The sequence below is a fragment of the Columba livia genome, chromosome 2, assembly GCF_036013475.1.
Source record: "Columba livia isolate bColLiv1 breed racing homer chromosome 2, bColLiv1.pat.W.v2, whole genome shotgun sequence".
In the NCBI taxonomy this organism is placed as follows: Eukaryota; Metazoa; Chordata; class Aves; order Columbiformes; family Columbidae; genus Columba; species Columba livia.
In genome coordinates, this window is record NC_088603.1 from 147,900,115 (window position 1) to 147,923,297 (window position 23,183).

The 23,183-nt window shown below is 42.6% G+C and overlaps 1 protein-coding gene across 9 annotated transcripts in view; it reads right to left on the reverse strand.

Moving 5' to 3' along the window:
• SAMD12 (sterile alpha motif domain containing 12) overlaps positions 1-23,183 on the reverse strand; it is a 189,912-nt gene that overhangs the window by 123,050 nt on the left and 43,679 nt on the right. For 6 of the 9 annotated variants that reach the window (XM_065054304.1, XM_065054306.1, XM_065054303.1 and 3 more), the window contains exon 3: positions 20,652-20,781. In XM_065054304.1, the coding sequence (XP_064910376.1) occupies positions 20,652-20,781 (130 nt within the window). The remainder of the gene's footprint in view (positions 1-20,651; positions 20,782-23,183) is intronic. The other 3 variants (XM_065054305.1, XM_065054311.1, XM_065054309.1) reach the window with 1 other exon arrangement.

Below are 23,183 nucleotides of genomic sequence, written 5' to 3' on the forward strand. Positions count from 1 at the left end.
TTAATAAGCTGTTTATTACAAAGTTATTTTCACATGGTCTTGGTTCTGAATTTGTTATAAGGCCTGCCTGGATGTTATCACAGTAGTGCTTCAAAACAGAGAGGAGTATAAAGCCATCAAATGACAAATGCAACAAAATTTCAGGATATTATTCATTATTTTTAATAATAAAAACTCAATAGTATACCAAAACGGAAGTTGCTCCCATTAAAGCAATTTTATTGTAGAGTCATTAGGCTGTGCAAAGCTAGAATAGCATTTGCCTAAGGAGACTAAACTGCTTCTCTGCCAGCTAAGTTTCCCTCTATCTTCTCACACAAGTTGTCTCCAGGGTCTTTCTTAAAATTATTATAGTCATTTGATCCTGTTATTTTTTATTCTTTTTTATTATATTTGGATTGTGGTAAAAATCCACACAAGTGAAAAGACAAATAAGTATAATTTTTCCTGAGCTTTCTTACCACCCTAAAAGAGGAATAAAGAATTTGCATCCTCCCCTCTAACTGCTGCATTCAGTCCAGCGGTGATGTGGCAGGAAGACAGTAAGTACATTATTTCTCCTTCCATTAAGTTCTATTTCTACACAGTCTTATATACTTACAGGAATTGGAAACATGATCGGTTGAGGTGGAGATCTATGGTCCAGATTTCTCTTGTTCTAACCTGGACTCATTGAAGATTTCTGTAACCCCACCTGGTTCAGTGTTTCAGCAGGACATGGGCTTGATATGAGTTATATTATTCACACCACAAGTTTTGAAAGTAACGTGGCACATCTAATAAGCTATGTAGAAGATTTTTAAGTTAGAACATCACACTTCTCGCCATCTTGTTGAGAGGCAACAGTCAACACAAAAGAGTTTGACCACAGCTATTCCATTTTACAGAGGCACTGGAGAGAGCCCTAGTTGTCCCCTTGCGTGGAACCTGCCCCGACTCCTGCTTTTATAGCTCTGTGAAGCTGCTGCCTGACAGCTGGCACAGACACAGCTCCCGTCCCCAGGGGCCAATTACACGGAGCATTTCCAGTACACGACCACAACACAACACAACCTGCGGCACGACTGGGGAGTCATCGGGACAAAGATCTGTGATCTCCCCACAAACTAAAATTGCACGGGATGGTAACAGCTGCGCACCGATATTTCAAACTAGAGATGAAATCCTGCCTGGATGCCCCTGGAGCAGGAAAGAACACATCAGTCCACAAGGAGACACTGCTTTACTGCCTCTAGGAGCTATAAGGAACCACTGAGAAAACTTAGTATGCTGGCAAGAATTGCAAGAGGACACAAGGGCATCCACATCTACTTTGAGGGCAAATTCAATGCACTTCAAAGTTAATTCACTTTCAATGTGGTTCGACAACCAGATGACATACAAAGTTTATGGACATGAGGCATGTTAGTGCAAAACAACTGGAAGCTGAGTCAAACTAACTTGTTGTCCACGTTGGGCCACTGCAGCTGCTATCAGTTCCAGTGCTTTGCAATAACCTCCTGCAGAGGACAATTACATGACTGGTGACTGTGGTTTACATAAAACAAAAAAAGTTCAATATTCCAGCTACGATTCTGGTCCAAGGTCAAACTTGGCAACTTCACTTCTCTGCACTCAGAGAAAGCCATTAGTTATTGAAAAAAAGCCAGCTGCATATTTTTCAAAAAAATCGCATATCAGTCTACATTTAACAAGTCCTCAGATTCTTTGGGAAAGCCTTTTTATCATTTTGATATATTTTTGAGAGATACTATCAAAAGATACTGCTTCCCACAGTCTCTTGCTACCAATTATAATTGCAGGTTTGTACAAGGGAGTGTTTCACAGACTACGATTGTTTATACTGTTCTTTTAGTGTGGGTAATTCATTGAGGTACCGAACCGATCCAGCACATCAGAGCTTTTGCCATGCAAAAGTGTCAACAGCACTGCAGTTTACAGCTTTTTTTTTGTTTTTTCTGCCAGATGGATGATCACATTGGTGTAACAGTTCCCAGTGACTTTTGCAAGTCAGCAATAGACTGTACAAGATTGAGTGGCTGCTGTTTAGCTGGAGCTTGCTAACATAAAGAGTATGCAAATACTTGCTCACTACTGAAGGATTCACTCAGATGGGATGTAAAAAAACATACTCTACTTTGCCTTAAATTTTCAAGACTACTATGACTAAGAAGAGACGAAGGGTCCCTCTTTTCCTGTAAGGTGTATTCTGACATCTGGCATTCCGGAACAAGTAATAAATGCTCAGGTACTGCAATTGTTATTTCACCGACAACTAACTAGCTCTCTAATAAAAGGAAAACACAAACTGAGAGTCAGTCCTGAAGCACACCTGGTGAAAATGAACAGTCTGTCAGAGTGTCCTGGTTTTGTTAAAAAACAAGTTTCTCTTTTAGTGAATTTCCCTGTCAGCTAAAGCCTTCTTATAGCTGCATTTTCCTGGAGAGCCAGATACATGTTTTGGTAAACCTAGCAATGGAATGCAAAGTTATTGATAAGCATGGATGGACATCTCGGGAGAGGGGCAACGAGAAACTGGTGACCAAGAAACTGACCAACAGTGTATAACATCCCATTCACGTGAATACTTCATATAGAAGTGGGAGACCACAAGGATCTTGTCGCTTTTGCTTATGGCCGACATTAAGAGGGGACCTTGCTAGTCGTCCCTGTGAACTGAGGCCTAGTGACAGACTGAATCCAGCTCCGATTGGCTGCAGAGTCCAATCCAGGACTTCGGGTGCCGGCTCTGCAGTTGCTGAGACTTTCAAGATTGGTTTTGTATATTTTGTATTATTTTCTCTATTCTTATTAGAAGCATTAGGAAAACATTTTTAATTTTTCCAACTCCCTTCTCTCTGTCCTTCTTTTCCTCCCAATCGCCTGTCCTGAGTGGGAAGGGGGGAGAGGGAGGGGCAAAAAAAGGGGGAAGTGTGGGGAGAGGAGGTTAACAATACATCTGCCAGGGTTTTATTGTCACCCCGCAATCTAACCCTCTACACAGAGAAATGAAACCCAGACATCATTCATCAAGCTCAACAAAATAAAAAGTCTCTGTGAGCTCTTCAGAAGTGGTGTCTCCGAAGGTCAGAACTATATTGCAACAGTAGGGATCTGTAAGTAAATACTGCAAGTTTTTCAAAGCAGACTTCCATCAATGTTGACAGAAATATCTCAAGCACCGCAAGTCTGGATCACGTAGGAAAACTGAAACAGACCCACATGGACGCATACTGTGCTTATTTAGGTTGCATTTTCTGGATGTAAAAGTATTTGTGCCAATGAATAACCCAGATAATCCATTTTTCAACTAAAATATTTACTGAGTATGAATACAAGCTATGAACTCAAGAGGCACATAGTCTCCTACTCCATGAGACTGGTGGAGGTTTTGTGTGTTTGGTGGGGTGGGGGTGGTTTGGTTTGGTTTTTATATACCCTTATTTCTCCTTCACATCTTAAAATGCTCATCTTTCCCAGTATAAAACACAACATCATCACTAAGCACATGAGAAGACAGTATTAAAGCTGTACTGCTCAGATCTCAGAGATCAGGACATGTCAGCTTTCAGGTTGCACGAGCACTTTTATCTCTGTCCTTTACTCAGACGTATTTCCACAGAGACCTCGGCTATGTTTTCATACAGTGGCTGCTCAAACACACGAGTGATCCTGCCTTGCGGAAGGCTGCGAACAACTGTCAGAGGGCAGGAGGGAATGAGGAAGAAATACACTTGTCCTGTGCCCACCCTCCTCCCTAAGCACGACTGTTGGACAAAGGGAGGATTCCAGGCTAGATGCATCTTTGGCCTGACGTAGCACACTCACAGCCACAGCTACTTTGCTGCTTTAAAGATGCACACAGAATTTATTTGAAAACTATGTTTAGTGAGGTTTGAGAGAGAAACCATGAAAATTACTACAGCACATGAGATCAAAAGTCACATAGCACACATCCCTGTGGTTGAGTGGGGAAAAGTCCAAGGCAGATTCTATGATTCTATAATGTGATCTCTTTGGATTTCAGTAAAGCCTTCATTAGTGTCTTTCACAGTATCCTCCTGGACAACATATCCAGCACACAGCTGGGCAAACACACAGTGTGGTGGGTGGGCAATTGGCTGATGGGCTGGGCTCAAAGGGCTCTAGTAAATGGGGTTATGTCAGGCTGGCAACCAGTCAGTAGCGGGGTTCCACAGGGATCCATTTTAGGGACAGCACTCTTCAATGTCTTCATAAATGACATGGACACAGGACTTGACGGAATACTAAGTTTGCTGACGACACAAAATGGGGAGTAGGTGTTGACACTCTCGAGGGCAGAGAGGCCCTGCAGAGGGATCTGGACAAATTAGAGAACTGGGAAATCACCAACTGCATGAAGTTCAACAAGGGCAAGTGCCAGATTCTGCACCTGGAACACAGCAACCCTGGCTGTGCATGCAGACTTGGGGATGAGATGCTGGAGAGCCGCCCCATGGAGAGGGATCTGGGGGTTCTGGTCAACAGCAAGTTGAACATGGGCCAACAGTGTCCCTGGCAGACAAGAGGGCAACTGTGTGCTGGGTGCATCCAGCACAGCATGGCCAGCCGGGCAGGGAGGGGATTGTCCCGCTCTGCTCTGCACTGGTGCGGCCTCACCTGGAGCACTGTGTGCAGGTCTGGGTGCCACAGGATAAAAAATGATACAGAGCTACTGGAGAGTGTCCAGAAGAGGGCTACAAAGTTGGTGAAGGGTTTGGAGAGGAAACTGTATGATGAGCAGCTAAAGTCACTTGGTTTGTTCAGCCTGGAGGAGACTGAGGGGAGACCTCATGGCGGCTACAGCTTCCTCATAAGGGAAGGAGGAGGAGCAGGCACTGACCTCTTCTCTTTAGTGACCAACGACAGAACCTGAGGGAATGTCAGGAAGATGTGCCAGGGGAGGTTTAGGTTGGACATGAGGAAAAGTTTCTTCACCCAGAGGGTGCTGGAGCACTGGAACAGGCTCCCCAGGGAGGTGTCATGGCCCCAAGCCCAACAGTGTTCAAGAAGAGACTGGACAACACCCTCAGACACATGGTGTGAACTGTGGGGTTGTCATATGCAGGGACAGGAGTTGGACTCGATGATCCTGGTGGGTCCCTTCCAACTCAGAACATGGAAACTGCATATTCAACCTATTATTTGTAAGAAATGAAACTTATTGATAATTATTTTCTATATAAGGAATGATAGTGTCCTTCTAGTTCAAAAAATTCATTTTTAAATAAAGCAATAAGAGAACAAAATGAAGTATCCTAATAACAGTATCCTCTAGATTCACAGAATAGCAACTGTGCCTCTAAGCAGACATTCCCTTCACAAGGAAAAAATTGCAATGCAGCCGACAGAGAGACTCACCACAATTAGGCATTGCATACATTCCTAACAAAGGAGACCAAATACGTGTTTCGGTACACACATACAGCACAGGTGTTGATGACTATGATTATAGCTGCTTGATACCTTCCATAATCACCAAGTGTTGCTGAACCACAACTGCTGAAGCTGAAAATTTCTCTGTCAGTTATTTTGCATCAGATTCATTTTTGGTGGGCTCAATTGTTATTGCCAAAACTTCAATGGTTTTCAATAGAAGGTCAGGGAAAATACTTACAGTTCACGTAAAATAATGAAATAATTATTGGGAGGAAGGAAAAAAAAAAACAGTTTCTATTAGAAAGTACAACTTGAGAGTAAGCCCTTCTGCCAACATGCTGTCTTTGTGAAGATCAACATAAATTTGTTCATGTTAGGACCTTTAAAGCATTTCAGTCTGCAACCAGTCAACAGACCCACTCAAAAAGCCATTTCAAGAGACTATGCATGCTCCAAGCCCAGGCTAAGGGACACAGTCATCCAGGCCAGGCAGTGTCTCTGTGGAGCCAGACACAAGAGAAGAAAACTGTCCCTTCTGTACTTGTAAAGGTTTCTACTACTGGAAACAAAGACTGTTCAATAGAAGGACTAAAACCACAAAAAAAAGCAAGAAAAAATTTTAAAAAACTAAGACTAAGACAAGAAAATGATGGAAGATCCCAGTTAGGTATGGCCAAAATAGAGCTGAATTTGCAGTCTTTAGAATGGACATTCATCAGTACCCAAAGCCAAAGACTCTCAAGGCTTCCTCTATTATCAGCCAGTTGCTGTGAAATTCACTGGCGAAACAAAGCTCTCACTGACCTGCAGTGACTGGTCCCTGTAGAAGATCACAAACCATCACACACACCTGCAACCACCATAAGGAGTCAGGGAGAGCTCCACTGAGGTCAGCTCTGGCAATGAGCAATGTAGGAACCAATGCAGATCAACACCGTGAGCTGAAGCTGCAGTTTGCGGGTGCACATGCATTGCGATACGAATTCCTCCATTGCAGTATCACACACCATTCCCTCATAAGGCTCCACCTCGCTCGCGGTGTGGAAAGAAAACTGCTCATGAATACTCCATATAATCCTTCATCCAGCCTGAGAGCTGTACTCAGGCAAAGCCGTGTTGTTCTGCAACAGTGCGGATCTACAAATTATGAAAGCAATATTAAAGATGCAGAAACGATTCAGTGTCAGTATTTCTCCTTGAACCATTCACATAGTAGTTTAAGATTTAGCCTTGTCAAAAAAAACCCACAAGTCTTGTACAATTCTATGATCAACATATTCTTTCACCCTGAGCAGGTAACTGTTTCTGCTTTTGTTAAAGAAATTTCATGCACCAAGATAAAACCTCCTGGAAGCCTGCAGTCCTGAATTACTTCTCTGAATGGACACCAGAGAACACCTGAACTCCACCATCTGAATACCTCAAGAGCTTTTGCAAAAATTCACACCCTGAGATTAGGTAACCTACTGAAACCTGAAGAAGCCACAAGCACAGAAGAAAAGCAATGGCATTTGCACAGGTAGAATGCACTCTTGCCTAAAAATGGGACAAACACAGCCAGTGTGAACTCTCCTTCACCCTAGATTGATTTGATGCCTGGACTTTGCAGCTCCAGGTCCCATCCCAGGACACAGCGGCAGATCAGGAATCCTTATGGCACTACTCAGAGTCTCCCAGCAGGCTGTAGGTTCTGGTACCTGTCCCAGCAAGAGAGCATCACACGCAGCTTCAGCAACAAACGTCTATCTGATCTACAAAGAATGTGTAAATGGACACAGAAAAAAATGGTATTAGTAGACTATATGGGGAACCTTGTACAGAAATGCTACATAAGAAGGGATTTAAAGGACCTACAGGTATTTGAGCATGTATCAGCATCCCACTGGACTTCAGAGAAATGTGTAACACATTGTTTACAGACAACATCTTTGCATATGTCACATTCACCACATTTGCAAAATTCAGGTCACAGGGGAGTTGTAAAAGAAGACGGGGGAGGATTTTATATCTCAGAGTTAGACTTTCTATATTACATGAATCTAGCCTAACATGCTCTCTGGTCAAACACAGGAAAGTATAAGAGATTCAATCCCTAGGAGGGCTGTCAGGAAAATACACATTACACATACAAATTACCAACTGGTTCTACCATGTAGTTGCCTAAGTACTTACCCCACATGTGATGTTTACAAGAGAGGTACATCTAGTAGCATGCAGGACTGCTCACATCCCACTTCAAGTGGGAATACATAGATAAGTTGCCCTTATATCAGCAGTTTTACCCTAGACCTAGTCTGACATACTGATTGAACAAGTAGGAAAAACCAGTTGTAGAGCTCAAGAACCGCTGGGTAACTGGCAGATTATTTTATCTGTAGTTTTGCTAATTAGTTTCTCCCACTATGTGGGGTGCCTGGTTCAAAGCTCGTTCAAGCTTCCCAGGGTCTTCTCTTCTGAAGGCCTGGGCTCCCAAGCAGAAAAACAAAACCACATCACCCCCTACACAAACGCACACAACGAGATTGCAGAGTATACCAGAATCCAGAGACTGCAGGTATTTCTGCTAAAGGACCCCAGTGACTGTGGTGCCTGGGTGCTGCAGGTACACACACCTAAACATGTATTTTTCCATCCACCTTTCCCACCTTTTAAAACATTGACTTTGTCAGCATCTACCCTTTTTCCTAGTAAGCACTTCCACTGCTGAATGACCTGCAAAGCTGGGATTCATTTTCTGATTACTGAATCACTCAAGCTTCCAATTTCAGCATTTGATCGTACATTGTTGTCCTGCTAAGTCCCTATACCCAGTTATCAAGTCACTTATCAACCCTCCTTTCAGCAGCTTCATCTCCCGCAACATGACAACGCAGGGCTCATCTTCCAGGCTTGGGAAAAGGCTGGGCTCCACCTTCCATCTACTTCTAGGCTCTTCTTAGAATTAAGACATCACAACTGGACACAGTATCATGTAGGAGACTTAAGCGACCTGACCTGTGTATGTTACAACAGTCCCTGCTATTCAGTACAACTTTTATAACAAGAGATTACATCAGTCCCATTAGCTTTGTGCTCAGAGTACATGTAATGTGCCTGCCTAGAATAACTCCCAACTGATTTTCTTCTTTGAAAAAGACATTTGGCTATTCAATAAAACAAATTTTGTCAGAAACATTTAGCTAGATTATTTATACCGCGCTTGTACCATTAACCTGTCCTGCTAATTGCTTCCCACCACATCAATTGCAACACTTGGGCAACCAACACAGAAAGCCTGAACAAAGCTGCACAACCAGCCAGTCCAGGGGACACCAATAAAGCCCTTTTTCATCGGTGTCTCCCTGCTGCGCACGGGCCCCTGTCCGTGAACCAGCCTCACTCCAGCACGCAGCCTACAGAACTAAAAGGCACAGGTTTAATTACAATGTCATGTGATCCTAAGCTGTATGGGGGAAAGAAAAAGATATTGCATTCTGCGTGGCAGCTCTTAACTGCTAAACTTGTGCCAATGCCAATGGAAAGCAAAAAGGAAAGAAAAAAGCACCAGGTTAGTTTGACAGGCTGGACCTCAAGATGACTGGTATTAACCACACAATGCAATTCTTTGTTGACAGAATCCCAAATTAACTGTTCCATTATTTTGGCAGAATTGGTAAGAGGCTAACAGGTCTGTAGCTCCTTGTGTTGAGTGTAATAAAAAGAAAAAAAACCCCAAACTATCGTTTTTTTAACAGAAAGAATCTTTCTCCATGAGACAGACTTGGAATGAGTCAGCATGATATGGGTTTGAATATGGCTTAATGTGACATGAAAAAGGACAGTACACATCTGTGAATGGCAAATTTAGAAGCAGACTAGCTTAGGATAAAGGTTACAGGTGACATTCATCACAGTCAAGCTGTCTTTTGTTTGGTTTTGATAAGCCAATATATGACAAGCTTTATCTACATGCATATAACATCCATAAACCAATGGACACAAGCAGTTTAGCTTTGCAATTTAACCAGTGCTTGACAGCGGATTGGATTGCAGTACTTCATAGGTTTGATATGCTCGTTACAGATTGTCACATTCCTGGCATTTCTCCAGACAGTGTTTATACTTAACAACAGCAACAAAATATTAGAACATGTAACAAACATTTCCTTATAGGCCATTTGGGATTATTCCATATTTGGCACTATTTTTATGAACAACCTTATTAATCCTTCTTCAGGTTCCAAGCAGTTATATTTAGATCAAGAACACATACTGCAAGATAAAAATCTACATAACCTGAGCAAAACAAACAATAAAAAGTGTAGATTAAAAATTACAGTCAAGGAAAACCTTGACTAAATAGAACATCTGTGCTGATATTCAAACCCAACAGGACATGGTCCTGGACAATCTGTTGTAGCTGATCCTGCTTGAGCAGTGGGGCTGGAATAGATGATCTAAAGTTCCCTTCCAACCTAAATAACTCCAGGATTTGGTGATTTTGACCTGTGAACAGGTAAGTAATCTCAATTCTGCAGTTCACTGCACACAACGGAACCCGCAGAGAAAGCGATGGGGCTTTATACATACAAACTTGTTTGGGAGCTCAAACACTTGTGTAAAAGGCCTCCGTCTAATCACAGCCCAATGTCAGCAGGCCCGGCGCAATGCAGGTGCCCTGTCAGTGCAGCTGACAGGACTGGGATTACATTGACAGCTTGTCTCGAATACGTGGCACGCTGACAAAAGAGACGCATTTCCTCAAGGGTATCATTGTTCCGCATTTCACAAAACAGAACAAAACCTCAAACTCCCCTTGGAGGAGCATTTGGGTTTCTTAGTCAGTGATTAAGAAGCAACATTTTTGTCTGTGGAACTTGGAGGCTTCTCTTATCAACCCGGTGGGCAGGAATTCTGCTGTGCTTCAAGCAGAGCTATTGGGGAACAGCGTGAAGTCTGCACAGCCTGATGGGCTGCAGGCTCTTGAGGTTCTGAAGACTTCAGAGGGATAGCTCATGTTCTGACATGGTTTTTGGGTTTCTTCGAGGTTTTTTTATCTGGGGTTGTTTAGATTTCTTTCATCCTTTAACCCCGCTTCTGCAGCAACATAGCCCTGAAAGACCAAAATGCACAGCAGACTGTTCAGCAGCCACTGAAGTTCAGTAAGAGCAGAGCACCTGATTTTCAGCAGCAACACAGCCCTCCAACGTATGCATTCACATACTGGATTACATTAGATAGTGGCTGTAGTTAATAATAAGCCATTAGAACAGGAGTCCCCCAAGTTTTATCTGAGGTTATCCACTTAATGTTGATTGCTGTATAACAGAGTTTGCCTCTGATAAGCACTTTGGGGCTCAGTAAGGTTAATGAAACCTCAGGGGAGGGAAGACTGTATTTTGCTGGGTTTATTTTTAAGAATCATGCCTTCAGTGCGCCGTGTTAAGGAGGTTCATGGATTAATCTACATGTCCATGTTTCAGACCAAAATGGCTTATTAAAATCCTACTTTTTTTGGTGCATCTAGGCTCACATTTATATGTGCAGAGTTTCTGTTCACAGACAACAAAATCAATTAAAAGACACAAGTTTCTCACAACAGATTCCTCTTTTTGACGAGCAAGCAATTCTGGCTGAAAACAGAAGGACAAAAACCCTTCTCTTGCATCAGGTAAGTGTTGATCACCACTAGAATCTGAGGAATTAAGTAAACACTTCACAGGGTGTCCAGTCCTTGTTGGGTGAAGGCCTGAAAATCAATTCCTGAATGCAGTAAGGGCTTGGACAGAATCCAGAGTGTGTTGTTGTTGTTGTTCCAAGAGCTCCTTCCACTGAAATCAGAGGAAAATGCTAGACATGGGTCCTTATATCTCCGCTAAAATAGCCAGGTTATTTGTGACCTCCCTGCTCTGCGCATTCTGTGATTACAGGGATGAAGCTCAGTGCCAAACGCACCGTACCCTGTCACACTTTTGGCCTGTTCAGTTCCACATATGAAATCAAACAATAATTTTCACTGGAGCACTGGGAGGAAGTACTTCTTTTTTACTGAAGGCTATTCCCTTGGCAAATCTGGACTTTCAGAGGCCAGCTGTTTCAGCACTAGACCAGTTATTTAAAAAACAACAACAACAACAAAAGCTTCGGATTTTATTTTTATTATAATACAGGGGAGGTAGGGAAGAATGCTTTTTGCTCCAGTCTCTTTGCTCTCTGTAAAAGGATCAGCTGGCTGGGCTGGTATTTCCAAAACCAGAATCATTTTCAAAGAGGGACATGTAAAAATTAAGAACTGACAAGCTAATTGGAAGGGACTGAACCCCGGGGGTAAGGATTGCTGTGTCTGACGCCCTCCGGAGCTCTGGTCCCACACAGTGCCCTGTTCGGGGGTCTGACCCCCAGCGCGGTCGCTCCCCGACCGGCGCCACCGCCGGGAGCGGGTTCGGGCCTGTGTGCTGGCGCCCCCCCGCGGCCACCGGCGGCGCTCCGGGCCGGGCGGAAGGAAAAGGGAAAAAACAACATCGTTTTCCCAAGTGCATTTCGAGTTGTTTCTAAACAGCGACCCGGAGACACCTGGGGAGCACCGAGAAATGCAGGCGGCTGCTCGGGGGAACTCGGGACGCAGGCGCCCGCAACAGGGCGAGCCCGGTTCTTGTTGGCAATGCTGTCCAGGGGAGAGAAGGCAGTTCTGCTCCCCCTCTACTCTGCCCTGGTGAGACCACACCTCGAATATTGTGTCCAGTTCTGGGCCCCTCAGTTCCAGAAGGACAGGGAACTGCTGGAGAGGGTCCAGCACAGGGCAACAAAGATGATGAAGGGAGTGGAGCACCTCCCTTATGAGGAAAGGCTGAGGGATCTGGGGCTCTTTAGCTTGAAGAAGAGGAGACTGAGGGGTGACCTCATTAATGTTTATAAATATGTAAAGGGTGAGTGTCACGAGGATGGAGCCAGGCTCTTCTCGGTGACCACCAATGATAGGACAAGGGGCAATGGGTACAAACTGGAACACAAGAGGTTCCACTTAAATATTAGAATAAACTTCTTCTCAGTGAGGGTGACAGACACTGGAACAGGCTGCCCAGGGGGGTTGTGGAGTCTCCTTCTCTGGAGACATTCAAAACCCGCCTGGACATGTTCCTGTGTGACCTCATCTGGGTGTTCCTGCTCTGGCAGTGGGATGAGACTGGATGATCTTTCAAGGTCCCTTCCAATCCCTAACATTATGTGATTCTGTGAAAGAGCTGAAAACACAGAGTCATGGCAGACAGCAACATTTAGGATATAAGTTAATCCATTTGTCAGAGATTTGGTGCAAGAGTGGATTTTTATGCTACATACGTATTAGAAAAATAGAGACAGGGAAGAAGCTGGAGTGGTGTGTGGCTTGGGAAGAGTCACAGGGGATCAGACAACAGTGGGAGTCAAAGGCAAGAGAAGGAACACAACAAACTGCAGACAGATCGTGTAAGAGAGATTCAGCATGCACTGGCTCATTTGTGTCACGGAGAAGAAATCAAACTCTCGGCTGTTTCTTCCTCCAGGTTCAGATTTCAGGAGAGCTTCCTTCTGCATTTCATCATTAGGTTAGCTGTGTTATTAGACCGGAGAAACACTGCCAAATAATTATAAGATTACACTAAGACTAAATCCCCATATCATGAATAGCACATGCTGGCAAGTAACAAGCCGAAATAAAGGGAATCAGTGCTAGCTGCTCACTGATATCACAAACACACACCCACTAGGCAGCGAATTAATTCACGTCTTCAAAGTGAAGAACGGTAAGGTCCTCTAACAACTCCTCCACTTAATCACTGAAGTTTTACCCATCTAAGTTTTCCTTACCTACAACTGAGCCATAAAATTGACCTCATGTCTGCACAGCAAGAAGGCAAATAGTCCTTGCCAGGCGACAGGACAAGTCATCTGAAAGGAGACCCTCCAACACCTCCCAGGTCTGTGCTGGTTTCCACCAGATGGGATCAAGGTTAACGATGCTACATTCTATGGCTTCAAGCTGTTCCTTGGAGGTCTCCAAGTACCAACAGTGCTTCACCCTGCCCAGCTTCTAGGTGATGGGATCACACAGCCTAGTCATCAAGGAATGTGGTAAAGTAACCACCTAATCACTAACGGTTGGTGATGGTTCCAAAGTATGCAGAAAAAGAACTTCCTGAGAAGTAAAATGAGTATTTAGCAGTGTTAGGACTATTAATAACTAATACTCATGTAAAGCAGCTAAAGAAAAAATGGTTTATAAAAAGCATGGCTTATCAAGAACAAAAGAAGGTGGACAAAGGAAACAGGTGTTTTCATAACACCTTCTCTTAGCTATATGAAGTCCACTAAATTCATCTGCTTGGAGACATCCCTTGCCCCTCCACTGATTACTTCAACAGTTTACTCTCTTACCCTTGATCTTCTGAATCCCACTTAAACTGGATGCCCGAGTCACCTCAGATAGACAGGGTACATACCCAAAGGCTAAATCTGCTCCTAAGCTTTTTGGCTCTGTCAGTGGATCACAATCAGTGCTCTGTTCTTGCTTGCAGACACACTGTGCAGCCTTATCAGCAAACTAGGAAATATCACAAAGCTTTACAATATGGTTGAGAATTCCTGAAATAGGCTATGCTCAGACATTTGATACAGCTTTCCATATCTTACCCTAATTCGCATTTTTAGCTTCCCTCTGAGTAAGAAACAGAAATTGATTTTGAAACTGGCTGCCACGGTGAGAGGTTCTGGAGGTGAGTTTTACACGATACTGATGTGAATCAGTGCTTTGCAGAGAACACAGTGGATCTGGTTTACAAAGACTGTACAACAAAGATCTTTTAAAGGACAAGGGTAAAACATGATATTATCTCTAGTAAGTAGAAGTTTGCTAAAATAAACAGAACAAGATTGAACTAAAATTGCAAAGAACGCTTATGTTAGAGGAAAGGAATAATCCAATTATCATTGCATTAATTATGAAACATTAATTCCCCAACATCTGACAGCACTTGAGGAGAAAGTACTGGGGAGCAAGTAAACAGTGCTCCAAATAAAGAGCAATATACCTTTTTCTCCTGCCACCTAAATGCTCACACTCTAAGGGTACAGAAGAATTTATCTAAGCCAAGTTGACAGGGAGTTTCAAATCTGAAGCTAAAGGACAGGAATGATACTTTTCAGTTCAAAGATGATTTGGATTCTGTGTTTTACATCAGGTTGTAGTAAAAGCTACAGCAAATCAGGCTACCATGGCTCTCCCTGAATTCTTATAGAGCGGCAGAGTGAAGAAAAAGAGGCAGCTAGAGTGCAATTCACTTCTGAGTGTGCTGTAGAGCAATTGTTTATTGAAACCATGAGAGAACTTCCCAGGTAGTCAGAAGTGCAGAGAGCACACCAAGGAAAAGCAGCCAGACCCAAGAAATATCCAGTATCATAGGAAATGCTGTAAAACATTCATCAGCTCCTTGCATAGCAGATCCCCCAGCTGATAATGGAGCAGGAGCATGGAAACTGTTCATTCTGAATTTAGTAGACGTAGAAGCAATAACAATACATCATTGGCAAGCAAGGCCAAAAATGCCTCAATCACCCTTCAGCAAGTTCCCTTTCCTATTAAACAGAACAGATGATAATATCACTTCTTCCACACAGGTTTTAATGTAACAAATAATGGCATTAGACACTCCCCACTGGTTTGAGCACAGAAGTGAAGATGGTTCTGCCTCATGACGAATTGATGCGATTTCTTCTTAAACATATAGGGCCTAGTTCTCCTATGCACAAGCGGCAAGCTGGTTTAGCAGTGAAGACATTATCATGGCAGCTGGTTAGAAAATGTTGTCCTATGTTAATACTTAAGTTACAACTTCCATGAAGCACTCAGGTGCCTCACTGGCCCCTTTGCAGCTGCAGATGAGCCTTCCTGGTCACACCAGATCTCTCAGGAGCTGTTAGTTTTGCCTCCTGCTGCAGCAGTTCACTGGGTGTCGCAGGAGCTACGATCCGACTGGAAACCAGAGCCAGGAGCCATTGCTGAAGTGTGAGAGATTACGTGCATCCAAAATGTTATCAGTAGGAGGCTGCATAAGGAAAAAAGATTTCCACTTTCCAACTATTTGGCTCATCTCACTTCTTTCAATTCCATGCTACATAAACACAGGGTTGCATTAATATATTTCTGATATTATTTTCCATGCAAAAATAACAGTTGCCACATATTATGCGAACAGGAGCCTTATCCCAATGTCTGTCACTCTTTGATGTGTTCCACATGTTAAAAATGTGAGGGCAGCCAAGTATGAAACAAGGAAAACTCTTCAGTCCCTCACATTTTCCAACACGAGCATCACAGCTCCACAAAGAACACTACAAATAAGTCTGACCTTATCCAGGCAGCAGAATGAAAGCTCTCTCCAGGGTGAAGCAGTGATTTTATTTCATTTTTTAAACCACAGATGGATGTAGTCAGGATTGAACTGACAGCCCACCAACCAACGCTGCTGTTAAGACCTCACAGAAAGAGCAGGGAAAAGTGGCACAAATCAGGACCGTGGGCAAGGCCGGCTGAAGCGCTGCACCACAGAGAGGGGAAGAGCTTCACAGAGCTGGCTGGAGATGGAAGTTGTTTCTACACCACCACTATCAGATGAACACTGCTTGGGAGAAGAGATCTATTGTGCTGAAGAGCACTGTCACATGCAAAACAAGGAAGATAACTAATATCAGAAATACCTTCCACTTGGACACAATAAGGTTCTTTTTGTTTCTACTAAAAACTCCTTTCTTCCGTGAATAAACTAGATGCTTTCTGAGATATATGACAGTGCTGTGGAATGTTCAGAACTTGCTACAGGTGTGGGACCAGACAGAGAAAAATGTAGTGAACAAAACTTTAATAATGCTTTAAAGGTACTTCGTGCAACACCTGGACCTTCTTCACTTAGTACCAGTCCTACGCCCGACCATAAAACCAGTCCTCTACCAATAACAACCTAGCGGGCAGGTTGTGACCAGTTCATAAGGGATAATAAAACAATGTCCAATGAAACAAGCTAAGGAGAGGTGCTGATTTGTGTAGTTTTGCGCAGTGTAACTACAGTAGGGTTTGTGAGCAGACTCTGGAGGGCCGGGTGTCAGTAACACAGAGGGGAAGCGTCGGGGTGAACACCGACAGAGGTCACCTTACACAAGACCTCATTTCGCTTCTTGCATCTGGTCTCACACTAGGTGTGCCGCGTCACTGGCACGAGAGATGTTTTTGGGTCAATGTGATACTCATTAATAATGGAAGGATGAAGGATAAAGTTGGAATCACTTTCCAAGGGATGGATGAGGGAGTGAGCAGAAGCTGTTCCAAATGAAACAGACCTGCTAACAGAAAGACTCAGCTGGCTCAAACAGCATCTTTCCTACACATTTAACAACACTGGTATCTTTATCACCATTGTAGAGACGCCAAAACACACACGGGGAGGATGAGCATGATCAGAAGGTCACAACACGGTGAATAAAGCCATCTGGTTTTAGTCACCCTTCCCGCCCCAGGGGCAGGACTGAACCCCAGGCCTCCCACACCCCCTGCTCGCCTCTCATCCCCATGTCACAGCACAAAATTCAGTGAGTTCCATGAACCAAAGGGCATCTTCTGGAAATCAGAAAGATATTTGGCAACACTTTGATAAGAAAAAGCAGCCCCTTCTCTGTATGGATAGAGTAACTTAGACCCTGAGGATTCAGTGTGCTTCCTAAGAACATCAGAGTAACCTGAAACGGAGCCAAGATTTCTCCAAATTCCAGTTTAGTCTCTTAAACCACAAGATCATCCCTTCACCCATATGCTAAATAACTTGAGTATTTCAGCTGATGTGATAAACACCTAACATTTGCAAAGATATTATTGAAGGGAAAACAACAAATCAATTCAGATTTTAAAAGCAAGATTTCATATGAATTTCATAAACAAAGCTGTTTTAATGCCAGCACCTTTAGAGGTTACAGAATTAGCCAGATTTTAAGGTTATTTGCAGCAGGTTTTCAGTAGCATATATTTCATTTTCCGAGGTGCCACTTGGTATTTAATGAATATTCATAAGCTCTGGTCCCTTATAAAACTAAAAAGAGGTTTTCTTGAGTCCTGTTCCTTTCCTCCTTAAAAGTTTAATTTAAAAAGGCTTGAGCCCTTTCAAGCACCTCCTACGAAATTCTTTCACTTGGACCAAGGTACCTCTAGGGTATTATTTTGACAGAATGAGGTTTGTTTAATGATCATAGCACTAAAACCTCATGCTCTCTAGACACACATTAGCACACTGGGGAACATGGTGTAAAAACGAGACGTGAAGCAGGGTTTCTTTCTTTCCTTCCTTCCTTTCTTTCAACAAATCATGCATCAATAAGCAGTTACTTGGACATCATCTTTATTACTTTGTCAATGGACCATTTTCACCAAAATGGTTATTCCTTAGTCATTCTATGCCCAGTCTTGCGCTGCTTAATGCTGAGACATTGCAAAAAAAATGGTACAGGATAACACCATCAAAGAACAGCTCATCTCTCAACAACTCCTAGTCATTTAAAAGTATTGCTGCCTGGCAAATTCAAATCCACAAATGCACACGGAAAGCAAGGTCCAGTTCTCAGCTTTGCCCCCTGAATTATACTGGTATCAAATGAGTGTAAACAGCTGGCCAGTCAGAGCAACTCGTTATGTCCACTCGCACTGGTGCAAACGCCAAGAGCAGTTGTTGAATTTCCAGTGGTTCCTATTGGCACATTCCTCCAGCCGAGTCTGGTCCCTGGGCCAGGCTCCCTACGAACGGCTGCCCCGCTCTTGAGTCTGTCAACTGTTACCCCCAATTTGGTGTCACCCACAAATCTGATGAGAGTACACTGCGTCCCATGGCATCCTCAAGATCACCAGATAAGCATTTTATTCTTACACATCTGCAGCTGCTCTTTGTCAGGAGTAGTAAAAAGGTATAAAATCTCCACAAAGGAAAGGACATTTTGGGTTGCTTTTTTGCCCCCAACTCAATAACTGTCATCAGCAACTAACAGTCCCAAGTAAAATGCTGCGTTTTTCAACACCTACGGTTAACAACTGCTAGATATATTTGCCTGAGACTATTTTCCTGGCTTATGACCATGACTTAGATTTTATCTTCAAATAAAGTTTAAATATCCTTTTCATGTCACTTTCTTCAAGTTCTTTTCCATCATATTTTCCCATATCAAAGCAGCCTGTAAAGTCACTTTAATTCCTGAGAAATTTTGAACAATCACATCACTTTTCCATAACCATATCTGGAAACAGTTACAATACTTTGGCTTAATCTTCACATTAGTTTCCATGCTCCTTTCATGCTCTACTTTTTCTGAGCCACAAATCCACTGTTCTATCCCCTTATTAGATTTCAAATAATCGGAGTCACAGGGACCAAGAGCACTGGAAATATCCTCCTGAGTTATTGATTTCACTCATAATATTATCACAACATACTTTTATAAAAGCCGTACAAACATTGATCGCATTTCTTCTTTTCTTTGGTAGTTACTGAACTGATTTTCTTTCCTGCAGACTTACATTCTAACACTCATACTAATATTTTCCTCATACTTCTTTTGTGTAAAGTAAGAAGAATTGATCTTGATTCTTCTTTTTCACAGAGGTCTGTAAGGTTCGATGTTGTGCACATCTGCAACGAAACTACCAGGTTCCATCTACATGTATGTTGGAATGAAAACAACTTTCCTTTCAACTTTATCTCGCCGTGTCTTAATTCTAAAAAGAGACGATATGTCGGTAAAACAGTACCAGAAAACATTAAGAAATAGCTTCAGTTGTTCCTGGTAGCGCTCTGGATGCAGTCAGCTCTGTACACATGGGTGGAGACCCAGGCTGCATTCCTATGGGCTGCGTTCAGGGCTGATGACTTAGAGGAAATGGGCACAATGGTTACGCACTAAAACTCAACGCTTACCAAACCAATACAAACCACCTCTCACATATGAGTATGTGCGCGTATTCATGGCTACATAGTAAACAAATACTGGTAGTTAAGTTTGCCACGTTTGCAGTCGTTCATATATTATCAGGAAGTAAAGAGTAGCAACAGGAATCAATGGAAAATTTGAAACACCACAAGTACACGAACAAGACACTAACTGAAACACACATTAGTTAACAGTACATTATTGTTAAGACCGAGACTTGTATGTGAAACTCAAACTTCTGGTTGATATTAAATGGCTGAATGCCCATTCCCATTTTTGTATACTACCACTTCAGAGAACAAATTTCAGCTGACCACAAAGTGGTCAGTTAAAATACCACTACAGCAAACCGAGTAGGAGTTAACAAGTCAAACAGATCAACAAAATCAATACAAACCTCTGAAGTAAATAGGAAAATAAAATATAATGATGCTTTTAAATATGTTCTTGTAAGACAAGACACAAACTGTTAAAGGTTTGGAGGTCCTGTGGGTATTTGGGGGATAAACCATGATAGAACAAACAAATAATTTTTAGAGTAGACAAAGGAAGTATGTGAAAGCAGGAAACCCCCTATCCAATAAAGGAAAGACTGCAAGAAAATGATTGTTCGTACTTGAGCTACGCCTGGGACAGAAATCAGTTTATTCGGCTGGAAATAATATTTTAGATTGACAATAGGAAAATACCAACTTTAAAGACCATAAATTATTGGAATAGAGATATGTGAACATCTCCTCCATTGCAAATTTTCCAGAACAAAGTTAAACAAACATCTGTCAGAAAACAACTTGCTGTATTGATTCTCTTTCAGCCCTAGGGAGAGGCTCAGTTGGGTTTGCTTCCCATCCTACGTGTTAAGGACTCCAAGTTCAATTAAAAAAAAAAGGGAGGAGGGCAAAAAAGAATATGAACTCAAGGTGAAACACCTCCATGGAAAGAAACTCATTTACTTGTTTCCTCATAGGACATTTCTTAACGTTTGGGGCTTTTTTAATTTATTTGGAATGAACAGGGCGTGGCGCTTACCCACATACAGACCGACTTCTTTCCTCATTATACTAACCCTGAATAATGTGAAATTTATCTTTTAGAGAGATGGGGAAATCACTTATCGCATCCTATGAAAGGTGGTGTATTCCTCCTGCTCTAAACCTTGTAACTCCAGTCATACAATCAGCAAGAAGTCCACAGCGCACAGTCACAATCTATTAGCAACAAAGTAAAACAATTTGCCACATTTTAAGCAAGTGAAATATGTCTGATAGTGCATACTTTACCAGTTATGTCATGCTGTTTGAATGACTCACTGTAGATTTGATACTGATTAGGGCAATGTTTCTTCAGCCATTTGCAGACATCCTGCTGGGTCCATAACGCCACAGGCTTGGTCAGCTTCACAGTCCCAGACTACAAACACAAAAATGATGAACAGAAATGATGTTTAGGCCACACACGTTTCAGAAATAATCTGTGATGTCTATATAAGATACTAAAATAAGAAATGCGAGATGGGAGCTGCTCTGGCTGGCAGATATCCAATAATTACCTGCATGTTACACAAGACCCAGCTGTTCAAATACATCACCCAGGAATCCTACACAGTGAAAGGTTTTTTTAACGTTACTTTGCATTGCATATGTGTTCCTTGCATCAAAGAAACATATTGCACGATGTCTTACTTGAATAACAGTTTAAAGAATGACCAGCTCTGCACCCGAGGGGCAGTAGTTGCAGCCTTTGAAGGCTTCGGATTCACCAGAGGGCTGTACGGTGGCGTCGCAGTCTGGATACAACCATGGACAAGCAGGAGCATCCTCAGCTCAGGCCAGGTGTGTTCCTCAGTGACAATTCCAGAAGACCTTGCAACAAAGCCCTTCAGTGCAAACAAGCTTAGAGCCGTGTTCTGCCAGGGAAAAGGAGACTGCACAGGGGCGCAGGCACAGCTGGGGGGGCGGTCCGTACCGAGCATCTCGGCTGACAGCGTCCCCGCTTCCAGTGATGTTTACAAGCACTTCTCGTTTTTCTGCTTCCTTTTAACCTTCAACCCTCCTACAATCCCCGTTATGTGAAATAAATAGGACTCCTGCTTAAAAGTTTCTTCTTGATAAACACATTTTTAAAAGACCACTGTTCACTATTTCCCTGAAAATTCAATTTTATAACAGATTATCTGAACAAACAGATTAACAGTTTATACATAAAACAACCATAAATTGTCAGTTGCACTGTCATATGTATAAAGTCACATTTCATTTAATAAAGCAATTCACCTTTGTACGTACACTCTTTTTTTTAACCATACGAAAACGCTGAGTTCTTGATGATCTGAATTGCAGGGATTTAAAGCCTCTTGTCAAAGTAGGCAAAACAACAAAAAAGAAGAAAAATATTCAAAGTGATTTCATCTGGGTTTTTGGGTTTTTTTGCCCAGGAGACTAAGAAAATCTCAAATAGATGGGTAGTTATTACCAACAATAAATGTTTAACATTGGACATCGCTGATGTAAGCGGGTGTGAACACCAATGTATCTGTTTATTTCATGATTTTGTCAAAGAACTGAGACTACAAAATAAATTAAAGTATCTTTGTTGCCAGGCTGTGCATTCGGAATACCTGTCCTCCAGCTCCTCGGTGGTTTGGAAGGTTCAAGAGACGTCTTTCTGTACAAATTTGGGGTGAAGGGGAATGTCATCTCAACCATTCTTCTCCATTAGGACTCATGGCAAATTCCCTCGATATTGCCAGCCAGGGTGTATCCCAGCATTTACACAGATGTACTTTGGCAGACAGACTTTTTCAAAGTTGCTTCGAAATTTTTCATTACTAGAATCCCAAAGGACTGAAGCAGTTTTAAGCCACTGCTCTGCATGTCCTGTTAAGTCCATCATGCAAAGATATTAAGTTAGGGCCAGGGAATATGGCAGAGATAAAATTCCAATGGGTAAATGTCTTGAATTTCTCATGCTAAATTTTCCCTATCTCTTTTTCATTGTCTGGGTAGAAGTTCAATAAACAGCAGGAAAATTATAGTTGTTTTGAACAAAAATACACTCGCCGGAAACATGAATCCTGTTTCAAACACACTGATCGGCACCACCCACATTTAGAGGTATCACAATAAGGCACGAAACCGTCCCAAATAATTGATTCTCCTCTTTAGCTGCCCCCTTCTGCAGCAAGTGGCAACCTGACTGACAGACTCAGCGCCCACGAAACAAGGCATTTCCAGCGGTGCTGACACGGCACTGTAACCAGGCCAGTGCTTGTTCCACCGCTGCCCTTTCCGAGCAGCACGTCAGGACCCTGCACTGCAGAACGCGCTCTGGACACCACCAGGGTCTGGAGAAGGGACGACCCTGCAGGGGCAGCAAGTGCCCCCTCACTGCTCCTCGTGCAACCGGCTCCTCCTTGAACTCCTCTACCCGACTTGTTACTGCTGTCCGAGTCACAGCAGAAACTGAATTCCAATGAAGAACCCAACATCATGGTATCAGCTGATTTGTATTACGTGCGTATATAAGTGTGTGTCCTTCACAAACAGAGCAAATGAAAAAACAAGTAAAAATAGCCAGAGAGCACAAGCAGTCTCTTGGATTCCATTGAAATCGCTGAACAACAGGGTCAGGACTTCAGTGTGTATTTTTATTTGAGTTACGGCTTGAATTTGAAGATATTTCTTAAGCATTGGATCTTTTGAAGACTAGAGTAAAGTCTGTTAGCCCTTCAAAAATAAATTGTTAAGAGCTTTTCTTGTACAACATAAAAATACTTAATTTACAAATATTTGTATACAAATACATATAGCTAG